The following is a 14,096-nucleotide window of genomic DNA, read 5'->3' as shown; positions in this document are numbered from 1 at the left end:
TTCGACGAAGATGAATCAGTCTACAGTAGAGCAGAGCAACATCACAGGTAACTAACCTCCACCTCGCATTTCGTTTATTTGCTGCTGCTCAACGAGCAGTTTTTCCTAAACATTGTCCAGGGTGTATAAAGAATTGCCCGTAGCAAGTTATTATACCGTTCATAGTATTACCTCGATTTGGCTTGAGAGAATGTACACACGATAAGTCAGATAGTGTCGATGAGGGGCAATTCTAATCCGGTTCCAATTTGCGCCCTGTGATCGGTTTCAATCTGCAACCCTCGTCCTGTCTAAGAACTCAAAATCCATTTCCCGAGTCTCTCGGTTCGCATCTCTGCTGTACGAAATACGAAATCCGGTCAGGGTCTCGGACCATTCTCAAATTCCTATTGAGCCACGTCACCAGCGAATCACGTCCGTTCACTACCGTGCTTTTCAATCAGGCCATCCGCCCACTGGTTCAGAGTCCAGACTCTTCCTGAGAACGCTGCAGGCTTCGGAGCGCTTGGGCTGAATTTGCTACATGCCGCCGCTCCCTCCACCATACCAGTCTCCTTTCCCACACTAAACGTAGCCGTCGTCCGTCAGCAGCTCGCAGAGCTGCAGATCCACACGACAACGACGCCGAAGAAGAGGTCCGGCGCGTCGAACGCCGATGAAGCGCTCCGGCTGATACGTCATGCTACAGGTAATCTGCAGGGTGCTGCTCCTCTGGACTCTGGAGAGCGGCGAGTCCCACAAAGGCCACGAGCAAGACTGCAAGAGCACTCTCTGAATAGGCAAGCAAGTCTAGCTATTCCGTTGATCTCCTCGGTCTGCCTCAGACTCAAACGGGAAACAAAAGGCTAAGCCTCCATCTCATCATCCTCTGAATCTCATCCTCTGAATCAAGAAGAGCAAGCAACACAACAAAAAGGATCCCCGGTCTCGTACTCACTTACGCTCAAGATTGGTCCGTGGTGCTGTAATAATTATCAATTTGGCGAGGTAATGTAACTGAACATGCATCATACCATGCGGATAAGTACTGATCAATGATGTAGTCTGACAAAACCTTTTATCTTTCATGGTGAACATTAGGCTCATCAAAATATATGTCCGCCTGCTTGAGGGAGCCTAGAGATTGCGCCTCAAGCTAGTGTACGGATAATTTTTTTCCCCCAAAACATTCATGGCATAAAAAGAAAGAAAACAATTCATACTCGCTACAGACTTCAGAATACAGATACAGTAAAGGTTGTTGCCCTCGTAGCAGCTACTAATATTTTTAGGTTTGTTCTCTTTTTCTGAATCTGAATGTATCACAATGACTTCGGGGTCCAATTTAATCAGCTCCATCAGGCTTTCCTCGTTTTCCATTCCTGATAGATCCAGCAGGTGCTATTTCGGTAATGAAGAAGAGAGCGAACCTTAGACCTTAGTTACCATGTTCCTGGAACGTGGAACGTAATCGTTCCGCCCAACTACTCCTGACCACACGGCGCCCGCTGTCCAGAAGTATTGGGCATGCAGATGAGCGTGACAAAATAGAAATTCAGATTAATCAACCTTTTTATATGTCTTCCACTCTTCCATTTCCTTTCAAATTTTCTCAGCACATCTTCGTAAACTTAGCACACAAGCTAACATGTATATATACTAACCATCTACAAACATGCATTTCGGATGTTTTAGTAGAATTGGTATTATATAACTTCACACTTATCTACAAACATGCATTTCAGATGTCTTGGTAGAATTGGTATTATATAACTTCAAACTAGCCTATCAAGTTGGGCGTGGCAACGCTGCGCCAGTGTTTCTAGTGATCTACTATACCAGCTCTAACCTCCCAAACGAATCCATTGAACACACGACAATCCGTGATGCTCCACCTCCAAACGCCTACCTACATATGGATTTCATAGCAAAAATCGCTCGTTCAAAATAACCAGAACTAAGCCGGTTAGGCCGCTAACAAGTGCGTAATAATCTTTCATTTAGTGTATTTATAGAAACTACTACAACAACTAGTAGAGGGGGCTCATCCACCCCAACTCCTCCCTCATCTCCTTCCTCTTTCACTTCTTATTCCCTCTCTTCTTCTACCTCTTCTTCATGTATGATAAAAAGTTATAAGACTGCACTCCGGTAGAGCCCCCTAGCCTACCCCCCATATAGATCCGCTCGTGACAGCAACATTGCGGTATCACTAGCAGCAGCCATTTGTTGTTAGAGACGTGTATGGATACACTGTCAAGTGAGTCCTAACTGTTATGCAAAGCTAGGTAAAGGTAAAGATAGTGATACAAAGAAACATGAACAAGAAGTCAGTAGATATTAATGTCAAGAGCAATTTTCTTCCCTAATTCTTATCCTCCATCTCTACACCAAAATTGCTTTTCTAAACTTTCTTGTACGCGGTTTTCTAATTTTCAAATCACACTGTCATCGTGCTCAGTCTCTTATACCTTATCCCATTCTTCTACCTCCACTTGGCCAAAGTTTCTTATAAAAATTAACATCCACTCATTTGGTTGGATCGTTTCCTAACCTTATCTTAATCATTTATTTATTATGGCACTAATCTAAAATACTGAAAGATGGAAATTCCACCTTGAATATTTGCCAAAAAAAAGTCTTACATTTGATAACAAGTGGAGGATGAAATAGGCCTCAGAGGAGGGGGCTCCAATCTAACTTCCAACCCACCAAGGTCCATCTCCACCTCGTCATCTTCTCCACCTTATCATCTTCTTCCTGGCACTCCTCCTCGTCTTCCTTCTTCCTAGTAGCCTCCACCCCCGCCCCAACCGGTGGTTGCCATGCCGCCACGCCTTTTCCACCCACCGCCGCTGCCCTTTCCACCCCGCCCTTTCTAATCCACCATCCCTCACCACCCCCGTCATCAGCCACTATCCAATGGGTGTCCAACCCTGGCCAATCGATGGCGCTTCTGTGCCTCCGCCGATGGTCAAACCGCTACCAGCACCGAACCTACCCCACCGTCAGTCTTTCTCTAAACCCAGCGACCATCGGAGCCTCGCCTCAAAAACTTGAAACCCTAACTTCCACCCACTCGCCACCCACCACCACCGACCTCAACCACAACCTGCATCCGGCGGTGACCTTCCCACCCTGCCACTCAACTTCCTTCCCCTGGCCCCGACGGCGTCGGTGGCGACATGAACAGTAGCTAGGGCTGGAGATCGGGTGAGGAGAGAGAAGGAAGATCTGCAGCGTTAATTTCTATTGTTTGCACAACTCTTAAAGCGAAATGTGGAGGGTTTATCCATCATGCGAAAGAAGGATAGGATTCCCGCAGGAAAAGGCCTATCCAGCGTCTCAGCCCGTCTACCGCGGGCTGGCCTGCTAAGAAGCCAAATCGGTCGGCAGGGCCCGCTAAATCCCGCACAAGCCCGCAAATGCTATACGCTCCCGTTCGCCCGTCCTCCTCCTTGCCTCGCTGCTCGCGTGCGCGCGTCTGAGGAGCGCCGCCACCACCGCCGCCTCCGGCCCCTCCCTTCGTTACCGCTGCCGCCCCCTCTCTTCGTTACTGCCGCAGCACTCGCAGTTGCAGCCGCCGCCTGTCCTTCCATCACCTGCACCGCCGCCTGCTGCCCTGCCGCCGCCTCCGCTGCCAAACCCTAAGTAGGCTGTCGAGTTCAACGGCGAGGTCAGTCTTCAGATTCATTCGCTTCTCCGCATAGTTAGTAAGTTGATGAGCTGATCTGTGGCTCCAAGTGCTAGATTTATTGATCTGAGTTATATTTTTTTCTTGATTTTTGTTGTTGTGGTGGTGATTCTTTTTGCTGCGCTCTTGAGCAGCAGCTCCCCTAATCTGCGGTCTACGTCACTTGGTGGGTGCTGATAGGATCTCGTATTAGTATCAGCGTTAGTACGAGGTCCTTGTCTAGTAACCCGTCAGGTACTTGAAGCTTGGGTTGGGTGTGTTTGTGATTTTCTTGCTAGCTTTCAGTGTGTTCGCCTATTTGGCTGGCCTTTGGTCTTGGATGATGGTCTCTGAAAAACTATAACTGTAAATTGTTTAGCAGTAGCTTATTTAGTTCTTGGGTCTTCGCTATATGTGCAACTTGCTATAAAATGTGTGAGCTGTGAGGTCTTTATGCTTAATACATGGCACTTGATTTAGTGTATTGTGTAGGTGAGATCACGTAATCCTGCTGATCTGCTCCCATTTTCTCTGTTTTGCTCCCACTTTTCTTTACAAGTATCCTGCTCACATTAATGCTGAGACTTCTACTACTTCTCGGTAACAAAATGGTTTAGTTTCAGTTTGACCTAATCAAGATTGATCAGTCAGTACTATATTGTAGAACAATCCAAGTTTTGCTTAGAGTAGAAGCAATTGTATATGATCTAGTGTTATTTAAAAGTGGAGTGCAGGATTCTTAATATGGCAGTCAAAGTAGCTTTCTTTGTTTTCCTCTCCATGGTATGAGTTGTATCTGGTTGCAAAATGTAGTTGCTTCTCTGGATTGGTTTGTTCATCTTAGTTTGTACTATCATCATTGCTCAATTACTAACTTGAATTCATGTGTTGGACAAACTGAGAGATCACTTGTAATTTGGAATTGCATAATCACACGAGTCTGTATTTCTTTGATTCCAGTTCTGTTGGAAAGTTACACTTTACATGTTCACTCCTTATGAAAAATCTGAATGTGCATTCATACTAGCAGTTGAAGTTTTTTATCTTTCAAAGATGTCCAAAAGCTTGATCTTTTCAGTTTGATCTGATCCCGTGGCCCTTTGTTGCCGCTGGGCAAGTGAATGCAACTCTTTTCTGTTCTATTTATATCACTTTTGCCATGTTGTAGTATGTATTACACAATTAAATTCAATTACCCTCTAGATGGAAGAAATTCAACTATTTGTAGTTAACATAGTGATGCAATTCTTGTGGTAATTTTAATTTGAGTTTTTTATTCTAGCTCCAATAAAACAAAAATGAATTTACTGACTTATCAAGGCTGTCAGCAGGAGCTTTTCTTCTTCTTTTTCACTGTATTAGATGTCTCTGGTCTAAATGTGCTAAATTGAAATTCCTTGCTATGTGTCCTCCATTCGGTTGAAAGCTGTTTCTTCTGGGCTCCTGCTAGGCTTTGCTTCCCTTGTCAAGCCCAGCAGATGTGTGTGGCAAACATGTTTTGACCTTCTGGGACACTGCAAAGCCCACAGAAAAGTTCTGTGTGGCGGACTGGCGGCCTGCAGGCTGTCTGCAGACGGTTCTGCTTGCATCCTTACATAGTTTGGTAGCATTATATGTGTGTGTGTTTTTTGTTTATTATGAGTGCTTTTCTTAGCTTAGAGGTGCAAGCATAAAACCATGATATTAGAGTTCACAAACACCTCGCACCATGATCATGCAATTATTCTGTTCTTTTTAAGTTTTCTTTTGTATATAAGTTATACACGGGTTGTAAAAGGACCTTGCATATTACTACCTCCATTCCAAGGTGTGTTAATTTTGTCCCATGTCAATTTTTTGCAACTTCGACCGAGTTTATAGATATTAATACATCTACAATACCAAACGGATGCTCTTTCCAGACATGTTTCATGATGGATTTAATGAAACTAGATGTTGGTGCATTCTATGATCTTGGTCAAAGTTAGAGAAATTTTACTTAGGACAAAACTAAAACACCACATTTTGGAACAGAGGGAGTAACATTTAGTGCCTACATTCTGTTTTTTTTTGTGGCTGTTGTATAGGCAATTAGGCTTTATTTATGGACTTAATTTTACATGTTCTTTTCTGAATTGTGGTACTCTCCTTCTTATATGATTTCGTGGTGGCTCATGGAACTTTTTTTTTCACTGTTTTCTCAGTTTGTTCTCTTGTTTAAATTTTCAGGTGCTACCAACCTTGAAAGATGGCAGATGATGAACAGGCTCCAAGCTCTAGGAAGAGGGTTGCAGGTACCCAAATCAACAAGGATAATCCTGAGCCTGATGATGACGGACCAGAGCAAGAGATGGGTACATTTAAGAAAGCTACTGAGGAAGTGATGGCAACCCGAAGAATTGTAAAGGTTCGGCGCCAGCAGCCGTCATCAGCTCCTTCTTCTAATCCTTTCTCTGCAATCAGATTTACCCCCACTGATTCTAGTGTTCAAGCAAGTGCCCCTGTCACAGAACCTCAACCTTCAGATGTCAAAGCTGATGAGGGCAGCAATGGTAGTGGCAAAGATACTATGTCTGTGCCGGACAAGGATGCTGGCTCTGGTGAGGTAACTGAGATTCAGAAGGATGAATCAACTGTGAAAACTGGCTCCGGTGCCACAACTGAAGTGCCACCTCAACCTGTTGAAACCATTGACAAGGCAGAAGACGCAAAGGACGGATCTGGTGCAGACAAAGTAGTAGTTGGAGAACCCAAGGAAGGTGACAGCATGCCATCTGAAGTTGAGGACAAAACAAAAGAGGGAGATGCTGAAGAAAAGGAAGGGGCAGATGAGGTTGGAGATGAAGATAAAAACAGTAAGGATGGTACTGAGAAGAAAGATGGAGGTAATTCAGAGACCAAGGATGGGTTGCCTGATGAGCAGAAAGATGCTGATAACAATGGGCAGTCCTCATCAGCAACACCACTTTTCTCCTTTAAGAATCTGTCAAGTGGTCAAAATGCCTTCACAGGTCTGGCTGGAACTGGATTTTCAAGCACATCATTCTCATTTGGCTCGGCCTCTAAAGATGGATCAAGTCCCAGTCCCCTATTTGGGCTGAAGACTGATGGTTCTTCATTCCCTTCTTTTAATCTTGGTGCTACCAACAACGGGAATTCCTCCACAGCACTCGCTACTTCAGGAGAGGCACCCAAGAAATTTGCTATGGCAGAGGGCCCTGTTGAAACTGGTGAAGAAAACGAGAAGGCTGTATTTACTGCTGACTCTGCTTTGTATGAGTACTTAGATGGGGGCTGGAAAGAAAGAGGAAAAGGTGAGGTGAAGCTGAACGTCCCTGTTTCTGGTGGTGAGAGAGCCCGGCTCGTCATGAGGACCAAGGGCAATTACCGGCTGGTCCTGAACGCGAGCCTCTATGATGACATGTCGCTCAAGGACATGGACAAGAAGGGCGTGACATTCGCTTGCATGAACAGCATCGGCGAGTCTCAGAGCAGCCTCGTGACTTTTGCTCTGAAGTTCAAGGACACTGCCACCAGGGAGGAGTTCAAGGGCGCGGTGGAGACTCACAAGGCGCTGAAGGCACCTGATGTGCCGCTGAAGACACCCGAGAACTCCCCCAAGGCAGCCGAGGTCTGAAGCCTGTTGGGTCACGCTTATGCATACTTAGTACGTCTCCAGGAAAAGGAGCCGAGAGATACTATCTGTTATTTGCGGAGTTTTTAAATGAGATGTCTGTATCACGCCATGATGTCCTGAGTTGTGACTTGTGACTGCATACGGTTTCCTGATGCTGTTTTTTTGGAACAGTGGGTAGCCTGTGAACTACATTAAAGTCATAATCTTAGTAACCTGGAGATGAGACTCTTTTGGTCTATATGCTTTTGTATTGTGCTCCTTTATGCTCGCTGTCTGTTAATCTATGCGTGCCGACGTGCCGTGTTTTCCAGTTATCATGCCTGGAGGGTTAGGTTATCGTCTCGATGTAGTTTCTGCCTTCCATCGTTGGTGGGCCGTTTTGCACCGCAACCGAAAAAGTCCTATTTACCTCCCTGGAATAAGGACTGAGTCCGCGTTTCCTCCTATGACTCTAAAACCATCCGTTCCGACTCCTCCAACTCGCCAAACCGGAGGCTTTACCACCAAAACCTGAATCCAGCCTGGTTTTATCCTACGTGGCAATGACGTGGCGGTGGTTTTGACATGCGTAAAAATTTTCTTATTTTTTATCCTCTTCCCGTACTCCCCTGCCGCCGCCGACGCCGGCCATCCGCGCCGTGGCCACCTGTGCCGCTCAAGGTGCTCCAGGAGCGCCTCGACTTCCTCCTCCTTGGCCTATCCACCGACGACCTCTACATTTACAAATCAAAACAAGAGCAAGCGAGGAGCGGGCGAGCATGACGCAATATGAGCAGCGTGTGAGCGGCGGACGCCGGAGAGATCACCTGTTCCTTACTTCTTCTTCCTCACGCAGTCACGCTAGCACTAAATTCACCAAGCAGTGGCCTAATCTTTCTCTGATGCGGAAGGGCAGCAGCTGCAGCATCACACAAGCAAGCACCCAGGCTACCAATTTCTCCCTCGAAGCTCGCTCCTGTTACATCCGTGCATGGATTAATTTGGATGGATTAGCCCTAGCCCCGTATGTCTCGTAATTGGTTGATTTTGCTCTCAGTCCAAGAACCAGCAGTCGTTTGTTCTCAATCACACGCGGTAATTGCTCGTCGGCGTCGCCTCCTGGGTCCTCACGCCAGCACTCCAGCTTCTGCTCCACCTGCGCAAGCAAGCAAGCAAGAGAATCGGAACTTGATTGTGGAGCAATCCGTCCAAGCAAAGCAAAAATACTCCATCAAAACGAAGCAAGCAAGCGCCATGGCAGGAGGGTGCGGCTTTGACCCGACCTGACGCGAGTACGCGACCTCTCCCGACCTGCGGGTGCGGCCTCGATGCGCAAACATGTGTGGAGCTCGGCGGCGACGCCGCCCCCGCTCAGCCTCGCCGTCCGGCTGAATGGGGATGGATGGATGGATGGGGGATAAAGGCCTCGCCGTCTCTCCTCCGTCCGGCTGTCCGACGACACAGACAGGTGGGCTCGTGACACGTCGGAAAGGTGACGTGGCGATGACAAGGCGCCAGCTCGGGCCAAACCAGGATGGAATCACGTTAGGGAGTTGGAACAGACGGTTTTCGAGTCTAAGGTGGAAACGTAAACTCGGCCCACTGTCCGGGAGGTGAATAGGACTTTTTCCTTTTCGTGGACAACTATTCGTACACTTTCGGCCTTTGTTCGATGAGATGGGCTGACCGCTAGATGGTGGCCTATTCTGTCTGATCCGCATATTTCTTAGGAGTGGCCCATTTCTGTAGATATTTCCTTGAACAGAAATACTTACTTCCTTTCGCATTTATACGACGGTTCTGACAATAAACTAACACTAAATGTCAGCCAAAATGATTGTCTGAAATGCCATGCTCAGTTATGCACGCATTCATCCGTAACAGCAGCAGTGTTGCGGTTCAAGTTCAATGATGCTGAAGCATATAAACGATTAACCGTATCCAGGGCCACTGTTGGTCTAACATTTTACATCCACCGTCTCTGCTCCTTTACCTGCCACTGCTCAGACTGAAACAAGTTCGCCGCCGATTCTTCTTCTCCATGGTCAGTAGCAATCGTACCCCTAGCAAAGATAATGGAAGAGCTAGCTAACGCTGTTTTAGGAGCAAATGCTGACAAGGGGGCGCCTGCTGTCTTTGTTTGTTCGTTTCTGGCTACGAGGATTCGCCTACGCACGCGCGCGCAACGCACCTGTCCTCTCGTCCACCCACCCGAAAGCGACGGCGATCGCGATCGTGATCGCGACGTTAACGTTAGACCCCACAGCCAGGGGGCGCGGTCGCGGCGAGGAGTGCACAGGCAGGATGCACCCACGGGCAGGCAACAGCGGCGCAATAATTGAAAGAATTTGAGGTCTCAGCTCGCTCCCTGCGTCGTACTGTGCCCGATCGGGCCCCGGCACCGGCCGTAAGGGTGCATGGTGAAAACCACGCGGTGGTTGGAAAAAGGATATGGCCATATGGGGCCTGGCTCCCGTGGAACGTACGTACGCCTGCGAGCTCATCTCGTCCGTGGCTTTGTTGTCGCTGTCGGCTTACTAGGCCCTCCCATATTTTAGGTGCACTTGTTGCATCGCGTGCACGGGGCACCTTTCCGAATGATCAGTGGTCTTCCTTGTTTAATCCTCTCGCTGATGATTGAAACTTGAGAGGGAACTGATTTTTCATTCAAATCCAAGGTGACACTAGATCCATTGATGACTACAGCACATTTTTAGATAGGGATGTTTGGATCCCAACCACCATTTGCCACACCACATCTATGATTTTCATAGAGAATCATGATCGTTGCTTGATTGGGAGCAATGGAATGTGGTAGCCGCACGAAAAGATGAGCAATACATGCAATATTTTCCTAGCAAAAGTGCGGTGTCGAAGAAATGAGTGCCATATATGTGGCGTGCCGTATGTGCAGGGAATAAAAACATCGTAACAGCTCCACTTTAAAATTCTGATATCCCTAATGGAAATATTGTGAAACGTTTTCCTCATGACTAGTGAGATGAAGGAAGTAGTATATTCACTACAAAATCAATTGGACATAGAATTTATTATACTAGGTATAAAATGACTACTACCGGCATGCCAACATTCCTTGTCGGATACTGCCGCAAAAGGTACAGAAACCACACAATTCTCACGACTTATTCGCTGCTCTTTATTTATTCCACTTACATATAATTGGATTTCCTCTTTCAATTTTTATCCCTTTGAGCACGTGGCCTAAAACTTCACTGTCATTCTTGGTACGACTCCGCCGTCACTTTCTGATCCCAAGAAACAAGCAAGCGGAACACCTCCGTTTCCACCAGCGATAAGTGGCAGGCCCGGACGCCTGCAGAGAGACAGGCTCTCCACGTCCACACTATACTTGCGACCAACAGGATATTTGCGATGCAAGAGGGGACAGCGCGCGAGCATTGGATGCCATGCCAATTGCCAAATGTTTGTGTCGGATGGATGCCGGCGACCACCCAACTCGATGTGTGATTCTTGAGCTGGGCTTCCCTGGAACGCTGGAATTCCGGCAGGAAGCAGCCTAATCCCAGAGACATCTCCGGCATCAAACGTGCATGTCATTTGGGCAGCAATACAGTAGCTTGATCGCGCGCTCGCCAGCTAGGGTAGGGTAGGGGCCTATAGGAGGCCGACATCTTTTGTGCAGGGCACTGGTCGTCAGTGGTCACCGATCATGAGAGGAGAGGTGATCTCTTTTAAGCAGGACATAATCTTTTGAGATCGACGAAATTGAAAAGGAGGTGATTGGATCGGACTTGGCGCCATGCTCAGTGTTGTTTGTGGTGCTGTTTCTGGGGCTAGTGGAGGGACCTAACCGGATCCAAGTGTGGCATCATATGGGGTCCCTTTCGGATGAGCTGATTGATCTGCCGCAGCAGTAATCAGGTAAGTGGTGGCGCTGGCATGCAACATACTACTGCATTGCATTTCCAGGCGGGTCAAACAGGGAAAAGGCCCCGCCTGATTGGAAGAGGAAAAGCAACCGAAGAGGGAAAAAGACACTTTCATTCTTTCAAGATGAAATTAGTACGGGAAAGGAATTTGCAAGATGTTGATGGCGACATGTTCATTTCATGCATTGCATAAAAGCGCCATCGACATAGGCCTGGTTTGGTTTCCTGACTTATTTTTAAGCACCCGTCACATCGAATGTTTAGATACTAATTAGAAGTATTAAACGTAGACTATTTACAAAACCGATTACATAAGTGGAGGTTAAACGGCGAGACGAATCTATTAAGCCTAATTAGTCCATGATTTGACAATGTGTTGCTACAGTAAACATTTGCTAATGATGAATTAATTAGGCTTAATAGATTCGTCTCGCCGTTTAGCCTCCACTTATGTAATGGGTTTTGTAAATAGTCTACGTTTAATATCCCTAATTAGTATCTAAACATTCGATGTGACACGTGCTTAAAAATAAGCAAAGGAACCAAACAGACCCATAATGGGGCCGATCAACTAACTTTTTTAATAATCATTATAAAAAATAGCTTTTTAAAGTTAATTAAATTGAAGGGTTCGTGCAACCTCGTACAAAAAGAGCAGTGATGCTTTTGGGGTTCGGCCGGGGTTATAATCCCTCTCTACCACCGTTGTTGCTGCACGCATTGGCAAGTAATCTGTTTTCTTTTCTAAAAAAAATGTAAATCTGTTTCTTATTTGATACTCCCCATAAAAAATAAAGTTGTTTTAGGGTTCCTGTTACTCAAAGTACACTGTATCTTTGACTATCAATGGATGAAAAATCATGTCGAATTGAAAAGTTAAGATTAATTATTGGCGTTAGACTCCTTGTAAATATACTTTCATATTAATATGCAATCCGATCCCTTTTATTTGAGAATATCATACTTTTATCAAACTTATTCATCAAGCATTACTTGAAAAGGTATACAAAAGGGATACAGTAGATATGCTCATGCATAACAGTATAAAAGCCTACGCCTCCTTGTCCTGGTAGTATATATTCTTTATTTCAAGTGTTTCGCCTTTTTCTTTCTAGATAAAGTATATAGCGAGATGCTCTTAACTAGGGCAATTATTAAGAAGGTGAGCACTGATAGTCTGTTGAGCTCCTAGGAGCTAGACTGTGGTGGGGGTAGTGCCAATGCAAGGTAGGAGTAGACTGAAAATTAGTAATTGTAAACATAAGGACACACTAATTGTAAAAGGTTAGTAAAGCAAGTGCTAAGTTTGTTTATCATGAAAAGTTGGAACATCGGCAGATTTACTAACCCACAATGCTTTCATGTTTCTATCAATTCCTTTTTGAACAAGACTTGACCAACACAGTGGTAAGAATTTTAATTCATAAAGAGAACTATTGCTAGTTGCTCACTGACTTGCACGAATTATTTAGAGTATAAAGAATGTAACAACTAGGAGATATCATATATAAGAGTGGTATGTTATTCGCATCAGTATCTGATTCAATACAAGTTATACATGAAAAGTGTGTATGTGAAAAAGGTATTAGTGCCTTTCTCTCGTTCCTGATCACTTTTTCCTTAGAAGTATAGAAAAAGAGACTAGTGCTTAATATTCTGTTGGAAACATGTTTCTGTGACTTGTCATGACATAGCTTGATTAAGCATTGTCAAATCCTTACATTCTAAGTGGTACAATATTCAGTTTCTGTGCTTTATTTCAATATCAGTACTTGTTCTGCTTCTTGGTTCTTCAGCATATGAACCTAACTTTAAAATGACTTAGGCAAGTGCTATTATCATGAAGCTGATAACACCTAAATATGGCTGGCCCAATGGGTCTTTTTTCTTTCTAAAGATGATGATTTATGATGTTGAATCTACGACAAGGGAGTTAAGCAATTTCCTTTTTCACTCACCAAGCATGCATTTATATAAAGGAACAAATATGATTGAGCTATGCTCACTTATCATGGAAGCACTTTGTAGCTAAGTGGTGGTGCGTGTTACCGACAATAAAATACCTAACTTCAGCGCAAAGCATGATAATCACCTAATAAACATACCCACAATCCATTCTATTTTGGGCTTGAAAAGCATATCTCAAAGTCAAAGATGAGGTTGGCTAGTATCTTCATCTAACTATAAATGTAAATTGATAGTGATATTCATGCTGTTGTGGTTATGTCTCTTCAAAAGCAAGATCATAGGACGACACCTTGTATTAGAAACACACTAAAGCAAGCAGATTGATTTACGCAATATATGTTTCTTTTGTGAGCCATGGTTGTTCAATCATCGAGCAACCTACAGCATGAACTAAGATGGCTTTAAAATATGGTCAATGTGATCCTAAATATCTGCATTCTTATGCTAGTTGCTAGCAGAAATATAATTTTTATTCACTTTTATTGAATCTAACTATAACTTGTATGCATCTGTATAAAGACATGCTGATAGGTATAGATAAGATAAACAAATAAAATAGGGAAAATATAATTTGTAATATGGAGTGAGAGAAAATTAGTTTGTTTAAATTATACGTTCAAGTTGATCCTAGCATCCTATAGGTAACAATAAATATGAGTAATCAAAGTTGACATATTCTTTAGTTCATACACTCAACCCCAATTAGAAAAATAGATGTAAGAGCCTTCTAGAGGTGGTTTTATGTCCAAACTATCTATTACAAATGAATTACTTGAAAAGGTAGAAATCACATTATATATGGTTGTTGTGAAAATGCTTTTCTTATTGTGTTATAAGCAACACGAAGGATCAAGATAGCCAAGAGGGGGTACGAATTGGGTTCTCAACAGTTCAACAAATTAGAAAAGTAGAGACAATTTATCGATCTTTTCTAGTGTGTGTGTCTATCGTATAAAATTTTGCATCCTAT

General features: G+C 44.6%; 1 protein-coding gene and 1 long non-coding RNA gene across 2 annotated transcripts; one reads left to right on the top strand and one right to left on the bottom strand.

Annotated features, from left to right (window-relative positions):
- Nucleotides 1–3,405: 3,405 nt before the first annotated feature.
- Nucleotides 3,406–7,506, top strand: LOC117848770 (nuclear pore complex protein NUP50B). The gene is made up of 2 exons (XM_034730305.2): nt 3,406–3,655; nt 5,861–7,506. The coding sequence occupies exon 2, from the start codon at nt 5,880–5,882 to the stop codon at nt 7,266–7,268; it is 1,389 nt and encodes a 462-aa protein (XP_034586196.1). The 5' UTR covers nt 3,406–3,655; nt 5,861–5,879; the 3' UTR covers nt 7,269–7,506.
- Nucleotides 7,507–8,048: 542 nt separating this feature from the next.
- Nucleotides 8,049–8,722, bottom strand: LOC117848772 (uncharacterized). Its single transcript, XR_004638925.2, has 2 exons — nt 8,531–8,722; nt 8,049–8,403 (listed from the first exon to the last, which is right to left on the bottom strand). It is a non-coding gene; the product is annotated as an uncharacterized lncRNA (long non-coding RNA).
- Between the last annotated feature and the right edge of the window lie 5,374 nt (nt 8,723–14,096).

This window comes from Setaria viridis, chromosome 3 (genome assembly GCF_005286985.2).
Source record: "Setaria viridis chromosome 3, Setaria_viridis_v4.0, whole genome shotgun sequence".
Classification (NCBI taxonomy): Eukaryota; Viridiplantae; Streptophyta; class Magnoliopsida; order Poales; family Poaceae; genus Setaria; species Setaria viridis.
The sequence above is the reverse complement of the archived record's forward strand: the minus strand, read 5'-3'. Positions and strand labels throughout refer to the sequence as shown.

What these genes read in the sequence shown, in the direction of transcription:
- LOC117848770 (XM_034730305.2), top strand. Translation starts at nt 5,880, where the DNA reads ATGGCAGATGATGAACAGGCTCCAAGCTCTAGGAAGAGGGTTGCAGGT.